This window comes from Triturus cristatus, chromosome 7, assembly GCF_964204655.1.
Source record: "Triturus cristatus chromosome 7, aTriCri1.1, whole genome shotgun sequence".
Lineage (NCBI taxonomy): Eukaryota > Metazoa > Chordata > Amphibia > Caudata > Salamandridae > Triturus > Triturus cristatus.
The window spans coordinates 1194776247-1194797086 of NC_140590.1; the positions used below are offsets into that span (position 1 = coordinate 1194776247).

General features: G+C 44.9%; 1 protein-coding gene across 2 annotated transcripts in view; it reads right to left on the minus strand.

Moving 5' to 3' along the window:
* Positions 1–8933: 8933 nt before the first annotated feature.
* The window catches only part of LOC146811577 (uncharacterized), a 33071-nt gene continuing 21164 nt past the window's right edge, over positions 8934–20840 (minus strand). For both annotated transcript variants that reach the window (XM_085618554.1, XM_085618553.1), the window contains exons 2-3: positions 12368–13023; positions 8934–12273 (exon numbers count right to left, since the gene is read on the minus strand). In XM_085618554.1, coding sequence (XP_085474680.1) covers positions 11204–12273; positions 12368–12779 — 1482 coding nt within the window. In that variant the 5' untranslated portion in view covers positions 12780–13023 and the 3' untranslated portion in view covers positions 8934–11203. The remainder of the gene's footprint in view (positions 12274–12367; positions 13024–20840) is intronic.

Sequence of the window (20840 nt, forward strand, 5' to 3'; positions counted from 1 at the left end):
GTGTCCTCCTTGCAGTTCTGGAAGGACCACTAAGAGGTAGTCCAGATAGCACACTTAAAACTAGTCAAATAGTACCAATCGTTCTAGTGTGACACCCGACAATTCCAAACAATCACTATAATTCCATCAACTCCTCCGTAGAACTGTCTACGTGACCACGTTTCAGCCTTTATACTTCTTAGGCCTCCTCAGGACAGGGTCAATACATTAAGCTCTCAAACCATCAAAAAGGCCAAAATTCGTGATATACAGCAGTACATAACTTTCTCAGTGCTCAGGATACAATACGCCTCCCTCAGCATGTGGTGGAGCTCCCTCCTTAAGGGTACATATACTCATTCACCATTAGTGTTTCATCACCATGCTGGATTTTCAAAAATAAAGCTCGCCTTTAAGTACAATCTGGAGAAATCAATTACCTCTCTTCCTTTTTATAAGTCCGCTGCCGCAACAATGTTGGGTCACAGCATCAGCAGCAGGCGCGCTGGGAAGCCCTAGCTGGGACAGCCATGCACAGTATGAATCCTCTTAACATTAACATTGTGCAGGATCCCTCCTGTGCCACACCTCCTTACACCCAGCCACCGGCGAGGACCTCTTTTACAGCTCATATAAAAGTGAAAAAGTGAGACTTGGGCACTCTGCTAGATCAGGCTGCCTGAGATGCCCGACTAAGAACCTGTAATCCTTCTCCTCTCTTGCTTGCCCTGGAAGTGGCCAAGAGCAAAACATTTGGTGCCCCTCAGCAGGTCATTGTGGGAAGCGACACAGACCACTTAAAAGAGATCACACCCACAGAAAGCAGGATGGATGTTCACCCTAAACAAATGCAGGAGTTCTTGGGGTGGCTTAATCAGCTGCTCTCCCAGACTAGGCCTAGGACCAGGGGACAGCGGAAAGATGTTGCTTTGGACCCTCACCTGGTGAGGGTTGCTTCAACATTTGTGAAATGTGCCATTGGGGGTAGTCCCTCAGCTGATCTTCACTGCAGACCTAGGTCTACTTTACTACAAGTATGTGGTTTCTAGTTTCATCTGCTTCATGGGCATGGAGGCAACTGGCAGATGGGTACTTCAATGTCTGTCCTTTTGATCTGTTATCTGCTAGTACATGGTTCAGTGATGCACACTTAGCCAGCGCTACTAAAAGGCCAATATTGACAGTGTCTTCAGACATTATCAAGCTTGATCAACAGCGTAGTCGAGATAATTTCTCCAGGTGATGCTATGCAAAGTGTACCTGTTTCTCTAGTGCGAGCTGGGCGTCAGTTTCACCAGGGTATGAAGGCTCTTCATATACAAAAATACTTTCCATGTGTTCAATCAAAGAAAAACAACGTTACAACAGAAATACACATTAGTGTTCAATGTACTGGTATATATTTTTTACTGTACACATACAAAAGTTTACACCTGCCCTAATTTCCCCTGTAGAAGACCACACTTGGGTGTTCAATGAAATATTTGACTTGAGGGCTTAAAATGTAGGGGATACCTGAGAAACAATGTCAAACCTTTTGTACAATGTTGTGAATAACGATCTTAAATACTACAATTGTGTTGAACCTTCTAAAGTTCATTCCTCATTAATTATGAGGCTGTCAACTGCTTTCCAATTTCGGAAATTAAATGTGTTGCCATCTGCCAAGTGAATGTAGGACAGCTATAGACCCTACCCCTAAGTAGTGGAGTACGGGCCACACAGACTGTGCCCAACGAAAACACCTGGACCCTTGAAATATTCTCATCTCTATGTCCCTCAGCCTCTCTCCAGCCACCCTCTTTGGCTCCTCACTTAATGGGTCCATTTTAGAGTTTGGCAGATGGGTTAGTACATCACAATTATGACAATTAAGATTTGCCTTTATTACAAGGTGTAGGAAAGTAGGATCTGCTTTTATGGTTAGCCCCACTTTTTGCCTGGTGCTAAGGTGTTTTTGACTAGTCTGACTGGGATCCTGCTAATCAGGACCCCCAATCTTGCTGCCTTCTCCCCTAAATTGTTATGTTTAAAACTTAAGTACATTCCAGATTTGATACTGAGGTACCCTGGTCAGTCCCTAGTATATGGTACTAGGGTACCCAGGGCATAGGTACGCAAGAGGTCCCCCATGGGCTGAAGCATGTAGTATGCCACCCATGGGAGACCATTCAAACTGTAAATACAGGCCTGTCATTGCAGATTGTGTAAGCTGGTGCTAGCACCACTTAAGAAAGATATAGGTTTCCTATATCTAGGGTCACTGCACTTAAAACCTATGTCACCCCTATAGGAGACCTTTGCAATCCTGAAGGCAGGGTGCTTGGTTCTAAGTGTGAGGGTGCCCCTGCATGAGCAGGACACCCCTACAGCCTACAGAGTCCATTCTCCCGGGTTGTAAGTGAAGCAGCTATATACCATATAGAGGGGCACAGCGTAATTACGCAATGACCATCTCAATATTGGCTGCAACGAATCCTATCATGCTTGGTATCAAACATGTTGGAATCATACCCCCACACCATAAACGGTGTGGGAGGTATGATTCCAAGCACTGTAAAGGCACGCCGTTAGGTCCTCGGTGCTCCCGGTACCAGTCTTCCAGACCCCGACAGCACAACATGGCTGCTGCCGACTAGAGACACGATTCTGCCTTCCCCTACTGCTGAGCCAAGCTCAAGCAGGAGAAGGCAGAACTATAGGTATCCTGTCACAGGGAGGTGTGACCACTTCGCAGACAGGATTTAGTGTATTGTGGCTGGGTGTGTGGGCTTGCCAGTGCCACTCAGTCTGCATGAGGGGCACATTTGGTGCCCTCCTTGCATAGTGCAGTTCAAACCAGCTTAGGGAGCTGTTGGCTCCCGCTCTAGCTCAAAACTGGACAAAGGACATGGGAGTATCCTCGTGCCGTCTGGGCACTCTGGACTTCGCTGGCCGTCGTTTGGGCTCGACTTCGTCTCCCTGCTCGTCTTGTGCATCGTCTGTGCCTGTGCACCATACAGGAACCTTCCAAGACATGTGGGCATCCAAGACACCTGAAGGAATCTCTCTTGAAGTGAAGGAGTCACTTAACCCCCCCCCCCCATCACTCCCCCCCCCCCATCTGCAGGCACCGCAACTAAGCTGACCGCTCTGCTGATCCTGAGCTCTAAGGGACTCCGAAAGGCTCAGCATCACAGGTGGTGGTTCTCCTCATCCTTCGAGGCCTGCCCTGCCCTCTCACCAAGATTGAGGCCAGTGTCCCTCGTTGGAGCCACAGTAACCGAACTCCTGTGCACTGCATCAACTTGCCATTGCAAAGGCCTGTTGGCTTCCTTCCACCAAGATCTTCGGGCTCCAAGTAGCCCCAAGCTCAAGCATCTCCAGTGACCAAAATCTTCGTCCACCCCGCATCGTTTGCACCGTAGCCTGCATCTTTTGGTGAGCTGCTCAAGGTCCTCTAGCGACTCCAGTGCCTCCGGCCTGTGGGTCCTGTTGAGGGTCATCTTTGATTTCGTTTGGGCTCCCCTGATTGCTCTGGGCATGCCCTGACTCCCCTGCTTGTGGTGAGTCCCCAGGACCTTGCTGGTCTCGACACTGCACCTTCTGCACTTTCCACGTTGTTTGCAGTTGCCAAAGCTTGTTGGTGCTCCTGACAGACACCGACCCCTCAACTCTCGACATCCGATGTGGGACAGCTCGTGAACAGCTCCTGGTCTTCCACAGCGTCGCTTGGTCCTCACAGCTGCAGAGTCAAGGTCACCGTCAACTCTCCTGCAACTCCCGACATCGGTGGGCATTCGTCTTCCAGGTCTCCGGGTCACTCCTGAGTGACATAGACTCTGTCCCCTCTGCTTGCTGGTACTCTTCACCTTGAATCCACCTTCGGATTCCACTGGACACTTTCACCTTCTCCAGCAGCGGCATTTTCCTGAAGCCCTCCATTGGATCCGACGGCGGTTTACGTCTTTACTTCACAGCTATGCACCCGGCTTCCCTGGTGTAGGTAGCGTGGGTACTAGGGTATCCACAGGTGCGGTGGCTCTCCAGCCTTCCCCGGAGTTTCTTCAGGGTCCACTGGGAAGGGTCCTTTTTCTTTAAAATTGCAACCGTGACAAACACGTTGATTTGTACGGAGAACGCGGTCGTGTTCCCACACTGCACACAATCTCCCTGGGGTTCCTAGTCACTCACCTTGGGTGGTTCCTTGGGTCCCCAGCAACTCTACGTCCTCTGGGCATTGTCTTGACCCGAGTCGTGGTTCGCATACCACTTTCTTAATATATGGATTGGTCACCCCCTGGAGTTCACTGTGCATTTTGTGCTATTTATGTGATTTCTATCGCAAAAAATTGTGTGCATTGTGTATATCTCCGGGTAGGAAATATCTATACGTGATAGTGAGCATTATATAATAAATACATCTTTTTATAAATACATTGTGTGGTTCTTTTTCATTTAATCTATACCTATAAGATTGCATTCTGGTAAAACAAGCTGCTTTACACTCCTTCTGGACTACGCCTGAAGGCTGTCCTCCACAGCTACCACTTAGAGAGCTTTCTAAGGTTGTCTAAGACCTCCTAAATCACCATAAGGGTTGTCTGGACTGGGACAGAGTGCCCACCTCCATAAGTGTACATCATATACCATGCCAGCCTCTCACAGAAGGGCATTATATCGTATGGCACTTGCAATAAGCTGGATATCTGTCACGTTTGTGCCGGAATAATCCATCTGCCAAACTCTAAATCAGACCCTATCTCCTCTCATACCAAAATGTCATACAAACTCTACATCATGCAGTTCATGCACTGGACGCAATCAGATGAATCTTATGCATTAAAACTATTTCGTAAGCAATGTATGCAGTTGTCAGATGTTGATGAGGCATTTCCAGGGCACGTTATGGTTAAGCTTTCGAGACGAGGAGGACTTCAGCAGTGCTGGCAGAGACACTCTACACAAAGGAACGTCTTTCTTCCTGCGCCTCTCGGAGGACATTTCACCTTTATTTTAAGTTATGGCCCAACTCTGCACCTACATAATGAAGAGTGGTAAGTGAGATTAGTTACCTCACTCATGCTTGGAGAGCTCTGAAACTTCAGGCCTTGTCCTCATTGGTCCTGATGAAAGCCACACGACTTGTGGGGGCAACACTGGGCCGAAATATGTCAACCGCTCTCTAGGTGTTGTGGATCACTAACTCGCCCACTTAAACACCGCCATCTTTTTTAACCTTATTTTTCTGTTCCATAAATCACCATACACAGGACAATAGATAGTTGTAACCTCTGTTCATGATTATTGATACCCAGCCAGTCTCCTTCCAGGTGGAGGACAGTTCACTTGGAGAACGGAACACTCAAATGATAGGCCCTATGATGATACTATCCACCTAACAACATTGGTGGAGAATCAGGATATACTGCATAAAGTGGTTCTGTGGTTGAGGGTCACCAATACACTCCCTGTGAGACTCTGATTTACTGACACAAGTGATTCATTCTCCTTTGATCTTAGAAGTAATATATCTGGCAAACTCTAAATCAGACCCTATCTCCTCTCATACCAACATGTCATACAAACTCTGACATCCTGCAGTGCATGCACTGGACACAATCAGATAAATCTTATATATTGAAACCATTTCATCAGCAATGTATGTAGTGGTCACATGCTAATGAGGCACTTCCAGGGCACCTTATGGTTAATCATGACCACGGCAAAGAATATATATTCCTCATACCCTTTATTCTTATTAAAAGTCAAATACACATATTATTGTCACAAGTGAGCAACATTTAAACTGGGTAAGGGAGCATCAAACACACTTTTTCTGGCTAGTAATTCAGCTAGAATCATTGTATGAGGCTTTAGCATCGTTCCATGTGTTTTTTCTAGCAGGGGATGCTCCCTCCGTCTAGAGAAGAACTTCCCATTCTCTGTCCCACTCCTACTCTGCCATACATCTACTACCTGCTCAGAATACGGCTTTCCGTGTGGTTTTACAATCAAGATGAGGTAAAAAAAAAAAAGAAAAAAAAGAAAAATTTGTAAAAACAAAACGGTCCCACATACTAATTTCTCATTCCATGGTTGGACTCGTAATTGCAGGATAGTGGGGCAATTTTACTGGGCGGAAACGATAAAATGTCATGCAGTTTAACCGCAGATCCTTTTCAGTGCAATTCGTAATCAGGCTCATAGTGTTCTAGATGTCTAGCAAAGCCTAAATTCAAATTTTCGAGAAAAAAAAAAAACTTGATCTCATTCTCCTTGCACTCAGCCTTGAGCCATACCACATCAATCCTGCCACCTTTGGCACCTCTGAACATCAATCCTTTCTAATGGCATATACTTGAAACCCCATAGTGGTAGAGCAGAGGTTGTTCACCATTAGGCTCTCCCTTTGTGCTCATAGTATTAAAGTCTGTGCTTCTCAACATGGGGAAATGGCTTTATGTCTTAAATTTCCAGAACTGTGTTTCTATATCTCGGTGTTCCGTCTTAATTTTCCTGGACTGCGTTTCTATGAGTCGGTGTTTCATCCATTTTCTTTCCACTCTGTTCCCTTCGAAGAGTTCCTAGAGTCTTTAGCATAGCATGCATATACCTCATACGGATCCTAAAGAGAACCATGAGCACATTTATAGTGAGGGCATTGCTATTCATCCAAGTACTACAAACAAAAACATTTGCTCTGTGGATTACAGCCACCAGATATAGACGAATGTTTGTCCATGGGCACATTCCTTCCAAAAGAGTGCAGATTAACTCACTAAGACCATAGATATTGCATCCGGGGTGAAATGCCATCTAGGTTGTAATGTGTGAGTAAGGGAATACTATAGTCTGATGTCCTCCTAATGTCCCTTCGGTGGAGAGCCATTGGATTAGTAGATAATTTATCTTGTCTTTCCAAACATGTAAGGAACTTGCCATTAAGGTTTAAGTCCCAAATAGTAGTACATCTTCCTTCTATACATTTTGCAACAGTGATAACTTTATGAACCTTCAAAGGAGGATAAGCCTCAACGTGTAGTGCACAGGCTAAATGGGATTCATCCTACAATTCTATGAGAATGCTAACACTATATCATGCTCTTCAGGCAGATTAAATATAAAAGGTCTGGAGGAATGGCTCTGCTGAAAGGTTTTATGGCACTACACAGCTCACCCTAGTGCTTTTTCCTAATGGCATCCATCGCTGAGCTAGCCCAAAGACTTCTGAAGTTGTGCTACTTGATAACAAGTCTTGAAGTATGGGAAGTTCAGCCTCCTACTCTCACGAGGTAACTTCAGTATCTATCGCCTTAATAGACTGCAAGATACTGCCAACACCAACTTAATTTGATTTTATTCTTTAAACATTCTTTTAGGCAAAAAGGCATATTCAGACTTGGAGAATGTAAAACCATCCATGATAAACACGGGTATAGGCCCTCTGTAGACAACTTCCCAATGTGCTGATCCCCACTCTCTGACTCTCTCAGTTTCCCTCTTCCAGTGACAGCCGGTGCAGTAAGAGCGGTGGGGTGAGGGAGTGAACAGACGACGACGAGGGAAAATGCAATAAAAAGAAAAGAATACCCCTTACCTTGCACTTGCTGCATCGCCAACTTGGCCATGCAGCTTTTTATAATTTAATTTTTGTATTTTATTTTCTCTCGTCATCGTCTGTCGACTCCCCCACCCACGCCCACCGCTCTTATCTGCACCGGCTGTCACTGCCTGCTTCTCCACAGACTTTGTGGATTGTGCTGGGGAAAGACAGAGTCAGAGGCTGTAGAGGAGGGCACACAATGAGCCTTTCCCCTTACCTCCTCCTTTTGCTATCTCTGTCACTGGAGCCTTGGAAGGTGGAGGGGTGGAATATTCCTCAGCTCCCATCTCCACCTGCTCTGCCAAACAAAGAAAAACAGTTTGGCAAAGTCCAAGGAGAATCAGGGATGACTTCTGCCCACTTTCAAAGCTCCTGTAGTGTGCGCTAGCAACTGTCAGGTAAACACACAGCAGGATCTTGTGAAAAGTACTCACGCCTCAAATGTATAAACCCATGCGTCTCCCACAAGATTGCTTTAATTTTTTTTTTTTTTTTAATGAGGACGTTCTGATCTCATTTGGTGGAATTTGCCAATAGTCTTATAGCCTACAAAAAAAATTGTCTTATAGCCTGACCTAGTTGGCTATACTGCCCATAAAAGGTATGCTGCCCTGTTGTAGACCCTCGTCTTTTGTTCAAGCCTATAAGACTGGGGTGGGTCTTTCTTGGCCGGTATAGCCCGCTACAGTAGGCAGAAGGCGATGTTACAATTTTTGCTAAGAATATATTCCCAATAATAACCAACGGAGAAGAGTGACCCAAAACAGAAATGATTTTTTAGAGCTGTTCTATAATCTTATCACTATTCCTTCGTAATAGCTCATTTGTAGTTACATTATCTGAATGCCCAAATGGCTAACTTGTTCACTTTCCACAGCAACCTAACTCTGGCAGTTGCTTTATCTGCATATCTACCCAACCCAAACGCTGATGATGTAGCCTGCAGATATTATTAGTTTCTAAAGTCCACTACAGGATATAAATGGCTTTTAAACCAAAGGTAACACCTCTGGAAGATGACTAAAATATGCAAAACTAGTTGACATATGACCAGGATGTGCTGCCATGGTCTTAAAAAAAAAAAAAGCACAATATCTTGCATAATACTGTTAACATATTCCCCAAATGCTTTATGTACCTAGAATGTGCCATCATGTTCTAAATAATATAATGTTTTAAATAACTATGCTTATTATTGAAGATACTAATTATATGGATAATAGAACTGTAAAGCTTTTACGTATGCTTTGCTACTTCTCATATCAATGGTGTGGTATCCTTTCGTCTCCATATAAAGTTGCAGCAAGGGCGCCTCTGAAGGATCAGCGTTCGTGCAATCTTTCTTCACTGTGTAAAATTGTGGCAGTGATCCCAAATAATGATGACTTTTATTGTAGACTTATATTTCAATCTCACATAATTTATAAGACATCAATGAGTTTATGTTTGATATTATTTATAATATGGTAGCTGATGTCATCAATAATTAAGTTATTGGATTGTAATCTGTGAGGTCAAGCAAGTGAAGGGGTGGAATTAGAAATCGAGTAGCTCATGATAATTTCAGTGCTTCTAGATATTTGGACTGTAACCATAACTTTCCTTTAACAGGGATTGCAGGGGAATTTCCATTAATTTTGGTAAATCTTTTCAAGTATTGTTATTAGCTATTAACTGTAATTCACGTTATTGCAAGTATTTTTTGTTTTGTATTGATCTACTGGAACAAGTATCTAGAATTTGCCTCCACCCCATCCCCAGAGCCCATCAGGCATGGCCTTTGGCCCTGTCCCCTCGTTGTGAGTGTGGTCTTCTGATTATGTATGGATCCAGTCCTCTACACCCAGAGTCCACTAGGGATGGCTTTTGGTCTTACCCAGAGGGCTCAACATATAAACAGTAAGGGTGCCCGTATGAGCCATGAGGTACACCACAGGTTAGTGGGATGGATCTGGAGGGAGCTTCCTAAATGTTTTCACACATCGATTCCAGTTAGAGAGACAGGGTTTGATCCAAGCTGTCTCCACAATCGGAGCACCCTAGTTGGCCGCAACAGGAACATTTTTCATTGCAGTATCCACAAATTCAGAGGAGACGGAACATCTGGCACACAGTGAGTCCGCCATCTTGAAATGGGTCATGTAGTTTTAAAGACTATGGAAAAATAACCTGCTGTCATTAGAATATCCACAGGTTTAAACAACAAAGTAAAACACCCTAAATTCTGAAATGGGGATTGGGTGCACTCCTTTTGGATGAGGTGAGGTCAGGGCAGTGGCTGGGCACAGGGTGTAGGTTGTAAAGTGAATTTGGGGATTATACAGAGTGGACAGTGCACCACAGCTGCTGTGCTCAGCCAAACCCATACATATTGGGTTTGGCAGACACTGTAATGGGGCATAGAGGGTAGCCGAACGTCCAGCTCCTGCACAGTGGCTTCAGGGGAAAAATTTTTAAGGATACAAAAACACTTACATTTGCCAGTTATGGTTAGCTACGCAACATCAACTCTCTTATCACATGAAACATCATCACCTTGATCATCAGTGACATCACTGAGGCTGCAGTCCTGAACACTGGCCTGGCCGAAGGTTAGCCTGTGCTACACACTGCTGGGTAAAGTCAAAGGACTACACCTTCAGAGGTCAGGGCCTTTTTGACGATCAGGTTCCGCACCCAGACCACCTGGGCATTGTCTTCAGCTTTGCCCAGTGGGCAGCCCCCAGAGCAGACAGGCCACATCTTTAGTTAATGCCCAGCAGACTCTGCAGAAGGCGTGCAGAGTGCCGGCCTGCACCGAAATCCCACTTGGCACAGCCAAAAACTATGCCCAGTGGGCTCTTGGTTAAGAGTCTTAAGTGCAGGACCTGGGCAAAGGCCAAGCCCAATACTCAGTGCCCAATGAGCATAGCTTAAGGCGTGTTTAATGGGACTTGCGAATTGGGTGCCAACAACAGGGCTTTTCAGTTAGCCAAGCTCTACTTTTAGATTAATTGAGCCAAACCCAGTTGAGTCTTGAGATAGGGACACTGAGTGCAGAACCAAGCCTTATGCTCAGGCACTGCTAGACAGGACCATCACAGGCTGTGACATCTGCACCTTTTTCTCTCTCAACAGAAGCTGAGGCTGAAAACCAGACCATGTGTCCTGAGCACAACAGGAGCAACCACAACAGTCTGGCCTAGGTACCCCTCCTACCTCATCATATGGTCTAGCCAAGAGCCAGGCGGGTAGCCAAAGGTTGAGCCCAATAGACTGGGAGCTGCAGTATCCTTGAATGGCTTCAGTGACATCACTGATAATGGCAATGGTAATTTGATATATAGTGTTACCAATGACGATATTGATTTAATTTATGAGCTCATCTGTAACATCGAGTGTGAAGTTATGAGCAGTACGTTTGAGAGAAGTTGTGGTTGTTTTACTAATCATAACTGGCTAATTTTTCGGTTTTGGGGACAATAACATAGCAACAATAATATTCCTCAAACTGATGTTTTTTTTCCAACAGGAGTATAAAATATATGTTTACATGTGTATGTACACACAAACACGCAAGAAACCATTTATACACCCCTTTCAAACATTTTAAATGAAGCCTGCGAAGTAATACGGAAATAGAACATCCAGGGCTAACATTCAATACTTGGATTTCTTTGGAGGAGGTCCAAACTGTCTGCGCTGATTACGCCTCATGCAGGATGTCAGCAAAGGTTCAGTAGAGACTGATGAACAGTCCTCTTCAGAGCGATCCTGCACACTCTGCCCACAAGGGAAAACATCAGCAGATTTAGAGGCATCATTTACTACTGCTATGGTCTGTTTCTCGTTGGGCACTTTTACTGTTTGTGCAAGTATATCTCTTATGGCTTCCATACACCTGGTGTTATTTTCAATGCAGTCTTTTAGAGTACCATGCATTGAAGTCAACTCGTTCTGGATGTGTACATTACTTTTAACACAGCTTGTGACTGCTTGTGTCAAATTATCAATACTTTTCTCTATCTGCATCAATACATGTAAAGAAGAGAGATTGTCTTGGTGAGAGGTCATGTGGTGCCTTTTCATAGTTACTGTGTGGCGTTGTACTAAACGATTCATGGACTCCATCAAAAGGCACTGCCTGTCAGTATTATGCGCTAGTATGTCTTGAAACTGCAACGTTGTGTCCATATTACATGCACTGCTTGTTTGACTGTCGAGCATCTGACCAATTCCACCTATTTGACCCTTACAATCTATTCCACCCATTTCCCCCATATGACCAATTTCATCAATTTGACTATTTAGACCTTTTGCACTCATTGCAAAGTTATATCCCATTCCGTACCCTTGTGTTCTCTGACCCATTCCACCCGCTTCTAACACTCTGCCTGGCAAAGCATCTGCAATCCGACCACTGGCCGCAATTTTCTTAGCAATGCCAACATTTCTTGCTGGGAAAACATCTTTCACTGCCCCTAATTTCCCAGTATCATCCCACTCTGGCACGATTAATTTATTCTCAAAGTCAACCATATGCTGCACATTCCTCAGAACTTTTGTACTTGGCAAAAGATTTCCATCACTATCTCGGACTCCCATCATCAGAACTTTGTTGTTCGAAGTGTCCGGCATACTTTTCTCTTCAGGCTCAACTTCCAAAGATGACTGTTGTGCAAGGAACACTTCCGGCTCTGTACCCGATTGGTCACTTGATGGAGCATGGGCTGTGAAAAGGAAAACTCAGTGAGATTGGTCATCAAGTGAAAGATATTGAAGATTGCGTTTTGTTGCTTCATAGAAAGAAGGGAAATAACTGACCTGGCTCTTCCTTTTCTGAAAACACTAAGGCGGTGTCCATTCCATATATTTCGTTCATACCAGGCAGCTTCATCGTCCTCGACACTTTCAATCCAACTTTGCTGAGGTGAAGCTCCAGGAGGTACTCACTTCCTCTGGAAAGCTGCTGTGCCTTGTTATAATCTTCACGCACTTTCTTGCGCAGGTCATGCCATTTCTTTTTAATGTCATTTAAAAGGCGTTTGGTGGGGGATGTGGCATTTATTTTATGCAGGATACTTTGCCAGATACCGTTTTTAACATGGAGGGGTGTACAATGGGACTTGCCACCAAATAATAGTTCATAGTTTGCTACCACCGAGTCAACAAGCAGTTCCAATGAGTGCTGTGAGAATTTAGCCTTTCTTTTTCTACATGTATTAACATTAGCCATGATTCGAACCGATAAATATCTCACAGGAAAATAGCCTTCGTTTTCAGTGAATAGCCTTTTTCACAACCGTAACAAATAAGTTGACTTCAGAAACGAGCACTGCGTTGGTTACTGCCACATTAATCTTCTGCATGGGGCTGATGCACCTCAGAAGAAACAGCATCTGAATTTAGGACGCATTATTACCCAGTAATGTGCACCGGCCCTTTTCCTTCAGATCCTCGATCAACCGTGTGTCAGCATGCTGGAATGTAAACAGTGAGAATTAACATATTTTCTTTTAACCAGAAATGTTACTTATGTCTACAAAAGCTAACAAATACATAGCACCCATATCCTTCCAAAGTCATTGGAGGTGGCAGTAATATTACATCAAATAATAAGACAAAACGAAGTGTTACACTTCCTGTTTATTATGCCATGAGTCATCTGTATGCCATAGTAATTTCTGAAATCCTTTGCTTCCAAGGTTATCTTTTTTAGGACTGCTCCCTAAAGTACCTTAGACCATCAATCAACAAAAATGTTGTGCATACATTTTAAAAATATCACTTATTTCCTTTCACATAGAGCAAACTTGTTTTTCTGATTGTGTATACAAAAGCATTACGTTTCATACATATAACAAGGAACCATATTAATGTAGTTTGTACAGTGTGCATTACTCTTCTCTCACACATATTTGAAAAATTGCATACGTGGGTCCTATTGAGCCTGCTATTGCTTTGCCACTGGTCTGTATGTAGATAAGGGAGATATATATACGTTATTTACATATTAAGTTTAGTAAATTATTGTTGAGGTTCTCAGAAGTGTTGAGCATGCTTCGCACTGGTCAGAGGTGATGTAAATCAAGGTACAAGATGCAAGCACAGGTTGGTCTTGTTGGAGACTGATGCATACTTGCCACACTGTGCATTCTAAGAAAATAGGTAGGTTGGCAGATAATACACAGAAGCACTGAAAAGGTACATCAGAATAACTGATAAGTGCTTATCTGAATTTAGGCATTTATACTTTGTTGCTCTCCTCATAGAAATGTATACATTGGTGCAAAACTAGCAGGGTGACAAAGTTCAGTGGGGGGCATCCATTAACAGTGGCAGCTCACCGTTATGGGTGTTGGGGCTCTGCCCTTACTTTTTAGGTCTCGCCTAGGCAGCGCATGCGCTGTCTCGTTGAGACATGCAGTATACACTATAGAGTGGAAGCTCCGCCCATCATTTCAATTGGCTTTTGTCTTAAATGCTGACTTCCGATTGGTTGTAGGCTTGTTAGTCCCTCCTTTTGATAGACATGTCATCATTCGTGTACTTCCATGGCCAATGGCCCTTTACTGCACAGACTACTTTCTTCCCATGCCTCCACCCCCTTCCTCCCACAGTCTGATGCCTTCTCGCGCCTCCCCTATTGCATTGCCAATGCTTGTTTTATTTGTCTCTCCCAGGCAATGCTTGTTTTATTAGTCTCTCCCCACCCCCATCTGAGATCTCTGTTTATTTATGATTAATACAGCCCACGCTGAGGCTCGAACCCTGTTCTCCAGCTCCAAAGTCGGTAGCGTTGTATGTTGAGCCACCTCCTCCCTTCCATTCTCTGCACTGTTTGTTTCAATTGGTTTCAGATGGTACATTTGACAGGGTTTGTTTTAATTTTTATCTGTCTTGCCCCTCCACGTGCGTTGTGTTTTTTTTATTTGTCTCACCCCACCCCCTCCTTGATCACTGTTTATTTATTTATGATTAGGTGATACAGCCCACGCTGAGGCTCGAAGCCTGCTCTCCAGCTACAAAGTCGGCAACTTTATATGTTAAGCCACCTCCTCGCTTCAAGACAAGCCCCTTAATGGGGTTTATCTTTGTTTCCCTCACTGAGTCACCCTCCCATCATGCACCCACCCTTAACCCCTTCCTCCCTCTTGCATTCCCTGTGCTCTGCACTGATTTTGCAACAGGGAAATTCCTTCCTGCTTGGATTTAACTTTAAAGGCGGCGCTGCTCCTGCAAGCACATAAACGCCCCCGCAGCGCTCAAGAGAAAAAGAGGGAGAGGATGATACAGGGCGAAATGTGGCATACTTCAGCCGCACTTTAGCTTGAAATATTGCGGTCGTTTGTGCTTTTGCGTGTTTACACAGGTGCTGTTCAGCGCGGCGACACTCTGGGGAGAAAGCGGACACGGCATCTTAGGAAGGAGTGCGCGTGAGGCGGCAGCCAAGGACAGTGTGAGACTTGCATCTCCCTGACTCTGTAGCGGGGCCATTGGAGGGCAGGACACGGCAACCTGAAGTGAGCAAGCAAATGTACCCGAAGCTGTGCTTCACGTGGCGTTTTAGTGAAGAAAGAAAACAATGTTTTGTCCCAGGCAGCCCAACCTAGTACAGCATACTGTTCTCTGGTTTGCAATATCCAATTTTGTGTACGATGCCGGGAAGGAATTACACGCTAAAAGGTCCAACCCGTGGGATACCGAAAGGAAAACAAAATGAGTCTTTTATGAAAAGGCAAGGCATTGAAGCCAACTTTGTTTTGAACGCAGCAAGTGCAATTAGCTGTTGCTCTATTGACTCAGCGGAGACTCAGGCTACACCAGCCCATTTATAGTTCACTTTACTGTACAGCACAAGGAGTAATAATTTTCCACATGTCCTTGGCTTTTATCGACACAGAATTAGCCTGTGGTACTCGGTCCTGCCTATTAACGGAGAGCAGCTTTTTAGGTCTCGCCTAGCGATGCAGCGCATGCGCTGCTCGCCTTGGCGAGATCTATTGTTGTGGGTTTTGCGTCCGAAGCGGGACAGGAGATGTGCACGCGTACGGACAGCAGATGTGCACGCTGCCGTGCCTGCCCGGACAGCAGATTGTGCACGCTCACTTCGTCTCGCCGAGTCTCTTCCGCCTTGTTATTTACTGTACTGGGCTTTTGGAGACACTTCTTCTGTCTTAGCTGGTACTCCTACGCACTATCACCTTGTCACCACTAGAGGGAGGGGAGTCCCCGTGCTTCAGATGGGCCTGTGCTCGCCTCTTGACTGCAAGACTGCAAGCACACGTACTCTTCCTCTCCTCTACCTGGGCAGTGACTTTCAGCCGTCTCCTCCACTGGCTTGCAGTCCCGCCCACACGACAGCGCCTGGCCTCCGCTGCACAATCAGCCGCATCACCTCTGTGCTGCCGGGTCTTTACTTCTCTGGCTCCCCTCGCCGGCCTGGCCTCGCACAACCCGATGGCACAGAGGTCCGTCCTTGACCGGGATGTCGTCACCTTTGTGACTCCGCAACTGCCGCACCTCCAGGCTTCTTCACACGGCGATGCGCGGTCTGTTGCAGTAAGCACTCCGCTTCTCCTTATGCCTGACACGTCTTGCAGCAGAAGCCTCTGGGCAGCACACATCGCAGGCGCGTCCACCTCATCGCCAATGTGGAGGGGTCGTATATTGGGGGTGGGGGGGGGCTACAGCCTAATCAAGACACATAATGTGAAGTGAGCTCTGCTATTAGTTCCGTGCAAAAGACCACGAGCGATCCTTGCACATTTGCTTATTGCCCCCGGTCTGCGTGATGAGTCTACTTTAAGCCTGATATCTGCATGTAGAAAGGTTAATTCATGGCAAATAGAGAGCCAGTTACGCAGGTTATTAAGCCCCTTTCACGTTATGTGTGGTGATGTTAAGTGCATTGGTCGCCGTACCAATGAAATTTGTGCTGAAGTGCGCTCTAATCTCTCTGTGTGGTATGCAGTGAATGACAGCGAGACTGCAGGTGTTCCTGCCCCAGTATCCTAAAGCCACTGAAACATCAGATACAGAGGCACCAAGTGATGTCAGAAGGGATGCTTCTGAACTCCTGGTTTGTGGATCTGAGGTTAACCTATTGACTGAAGGAGAACAGAACAAAATCAGATTTTCTGCTGCCCCAGTTAGTGCAGAACTCAGGGTCTCAGGCTAGAGGGTGCTGAAACAAACAAACAATGAGTTACGAAGCGGTGCAAAAGAGGACAAACAGCAGAACAGTCACAGGAAGGGCTGGATGACTTGCAAGGTAGGTGTCTACAGCTCTGAAAACTTATTTAAAAAATGTACCACCTAAGCCAGAGAGATGGGAGGTGGTATAAGTACCCTCCCCGACCTCTGTCCACCGGAAGTGACGCACCTAGCGTGCCAAGGCGAAGGACTCCTTCTTGAGTCCAACCCTTGGCCAGTAGGGTGGCTTTTGTGCCCGAATGGCACTAAAGGGCCACCCGTTGGAATGGCCCACTGCGGGGGCTGTGGACAGCCGCATTCTTCCACTTCCTCCCTCTTTTTCTGTCGGTCTCGCTGCTCCTCCCTTGCTGAATCAAAACCGTGACTGCAAGAAACAGCTGGTACCCTCCCTTTACTCTCTCTTTCTGAGTGAGATAACAAGGGACAGTCCGGTTTGAATATCTGAAGGGAAACGAAGTGTCCGATATTTGTAAAAGGAACGGTATGTACTGAAATCATGTAATTCTATGATGGCTTCTTTTTGGTTCTTACGCTATTGCAAGGTTTCCTCTCAGGAAGGGAATGAATTGACCGCAATTGTTTTGGGGTATTTTGGAGAAGCGTGGTTGTTTGTCTGAGGTAGTAACGAAACACCAGGATTTCCTTGTAAGCAGCTGTCATGGGGAGTTTGACCCCATTGGAGTAGATAAATTGCTGCTTACCACTCAATAGACTTTGCATCTGGTGTTCAGCACAGACGTTTTGCCACAGTATCGACATTACATGGCAAACACACAAAGTATTTAGACTGTCGTAACTCCAATAACAATGTTTTAAGGGTGGAGACGTCAGTCGACCCTGTATTTGTCATGAATGACCTGTATTATTGTTAATGTCAGTGCAAACCACACAAACGGCTTTTGTTGCCAGATATGGCCGTGACGGTAAGGTAAAGTAAGAGTAGCAGACAACCCTAATGTATATATAGATACATGGAGTGATTTGGTGCTTCACCCGGTAGCAAGGTGTTAAAGTGAAATATTATGTGTTAACATGATCTTTTGCCAGTAAGCAAGCATTGTGGGTAGCTGTTAATTTCATTCAGCTGTAGTGATGTTTTTTGTGTGCTAGACATTGTTTTTCATCATATCTTCTTGGGCATGAAAACCCCTTGTTAACTGGTCACTTATGTATCAGTTCGGAGGCGATTTAACATCGGAATCGTTTTTGAAAAATATTATGGCTATAAGTTACTTTTTTTCAAAGTGAGATGCGACCAAGGTTTGTGGTTACGTGGAACTAAGAATTATCAGTTAAATAATATTTTTTTCAAATCTTGTATTTTTAGTGATATGACCACTGAAGGTCCTGATTTTATATTAAAAACAGAGCTATGGACTATACCATTTCACGCTGAAAGGCAATATTTCTCTCCACCTATTCCCATACCTGGCGTGTCACGCAGTTTGGTGCTTACTTTCCCTCCATATTAAAGAATAGTAGATGTTTCAGCACCCAGGCTACTATGCTGCATTGCTAAATACATATAAGGTCCCAAAGGCGAGACAGATGCATTGCAAATGCTTGTTTAAGATGTACACTCTTTGCACAAAATAATTATGCTGATACAGGTACCCTCACTTTGAAAAAAGGTCAGGCAGTGTGAACGAGCAGCAGACAGGAGTTTCTCAACCCACGTCTAACTGTGCCGGTCAGATTTTGCAGGCTGACCGTGTTACAGTCTCCAAAGTCCTAGATTGACACCCAGAAGCACCATCCTTTTGATGATGCTTTGCAGACTCAGTTAAAATCAGTCTCGAGCGCTCCTGACTTAAGCTGTGCAGTGCCAAGGGCTGAATTAGGAGGGAGCGTTATTTGCTGTAGCGTAATTACGCAGATTTATGGGATGAGCGTAACCATGCATTTAGTGCTATTTTTGTCGCTCAAATTGTACCAATAGAGGCAAAAATGCATTTTGTACTAAGAAAACAGCACTAAATGCCCCAGAACATGAACAGCAGCAGGTGCAAGTGCTCTATTCCTGTACTATTCCTGTACTCTTGCGGTAGGCGTTTTTGCTTCAAATCACATCATTTTGACCAATCCTACACTGGATGCCCATCACTAGGGATGCCTGCCTCACTCACCCCCCACGCTCCAATCTCATCACAGGGTGGGGGGGGGGGGGGGGGGGATGAGAATCAGTAAGATTCACCCTACCCTGCTCTGCGGCAATTGAGGAAAGGAAGGTTTAACGAAACAACTGAATGCACAGCTGCAGGAAACTCAAAGCCTTTGCAAAGCATTAGGACGTCTTGTGAACGGACTTCAGTCACAGTTACAGGTTCAGCTCCCAGATCAATGGTTATATTGTGGAGCATTTAGTTACCCATACCAGCACTGCCATCAGAGACAGTTGGAGAGGACCCAGGGAGCTGACGACTGTCCTGTCCGGTCTGCAAATACTTAGGGTTGTTGTTCTATATTCCATGTACGCTTTACTACTTTTTAAAATGAAAAACAAAAAGAAATGAAAATGACAGCTTTGCTCTGAGATTTCCCTTGGCTGCCTCAAAGCAACACTATAATTAATGTTTCCATATTGAAAAAGTTGAGTACTTGCAGACAATATTTATCCTGGACATCTATCTGACAATGAAATTATAGTATCAGAACATAATCTTTTGTCTATGCTCACTTCATACACAAGCATGAAGTGGATCCCCTTGAAAACTTTCAGGGAGCACTAATGAGAGGTACACAGTCAGGTCTTGTCTAACTTCAAGGCCACAGCACACAGTGCTTTAGATCTTGGCTCAAAGTACTGAGGTAGGCACACTTAAAGATCTTACTGAACTTTAGCAGTATCTGGTGGGTGAGATTGAACAGCTGTACCCCCTTCTTCTGGTGACAGGTTGTTGGACCTGGCCATTTTTGCAGGGTTATCCTCAAACCTTTTGCCTTCCTCCTGTATTTTTCTGACACTCTTTTTGTTGGCTTTAGGACTCCGGGCATTTTACCACTGCTGATCAGTGCAAAACTGTACATGCTCTCCTTTAAACATGGTATGATTGGTTTACACCTCTTTGGCATTTTTTATTAACTTGTAAGTCCCTTATACAGCGGTATCCTATATACCCAGGGCCTGTAAATTAAATGCTACTAGTGGGCCTGCACCGCTGCTTTCACCACTCACAGAAGTAGCCTTTCAAACCTGTGTCAGGCCTACCACTGCACAGCCTGCATGCACAGTTTACTGCCACATTGACTTGGCATTTAAAGTTACTTGCCAAGCCTGAAACCCCCCCCCCTTTTACTACACATAGGTCACCCATAAGGTAGTCCCTACATAGCCCAATGAGCTGGGTGCTGTGTAGGTAAAAGGTATTACATGTGCCTTTATTGTGTGGCATGTCCTGGTAGTGACAAACAGCCTATTTGGTTTCTCACTGCTGTAAGGCCTAGTCTCATAGGCTGGCATTGGAAATTCCCCTATAGGTACCTAAGTGGTATTTCCTGAGATGAACGGAGTAGCGACACCATGTTTGGTATGTCTGGAATAGTGTTGCTAAATCCTCCTTATTGGTGTAGGTGGATTTGTAATTACTATTTTAGAAATGGCAATTTTAGAAAGTGGTATTTCTCTGTGCTTATGAATCTATGTGCTTTGCAACACGACTCCAATTCACGTCTGAGCCTGGTTGACGGGTACACTGTGTGCATACTTTCCAGACAGCCATTATACAGGGAGCGTTGGATGTAACAAGGTTGCATGCATTCGACTGCATACTGAATGGCCTTGCTGGGCTGGGAGAAAGGGAGGCAAGAGCACCTACATTTGTATAGGCTGTGTCCTGACCTCACACAAAGGGCTTATTTAGCTCCTACTGTACGTCTGGAGCCAAGGCAGAGTTGAAAGGGGGTGTTGTGCACTTCTAAAGTTTATTTTGCACGCTCTTCAGTGTTCCTGAATACGAGATCTAAGTAGGCTTGTTGTACTGCCTACATATATCTTACTGCAGACACAGATGATAACATACACAATAAAGGTTGACTGACAGTTTATAAACAGGCAAATGTCATAACTCTTTTCAGTGTTGTA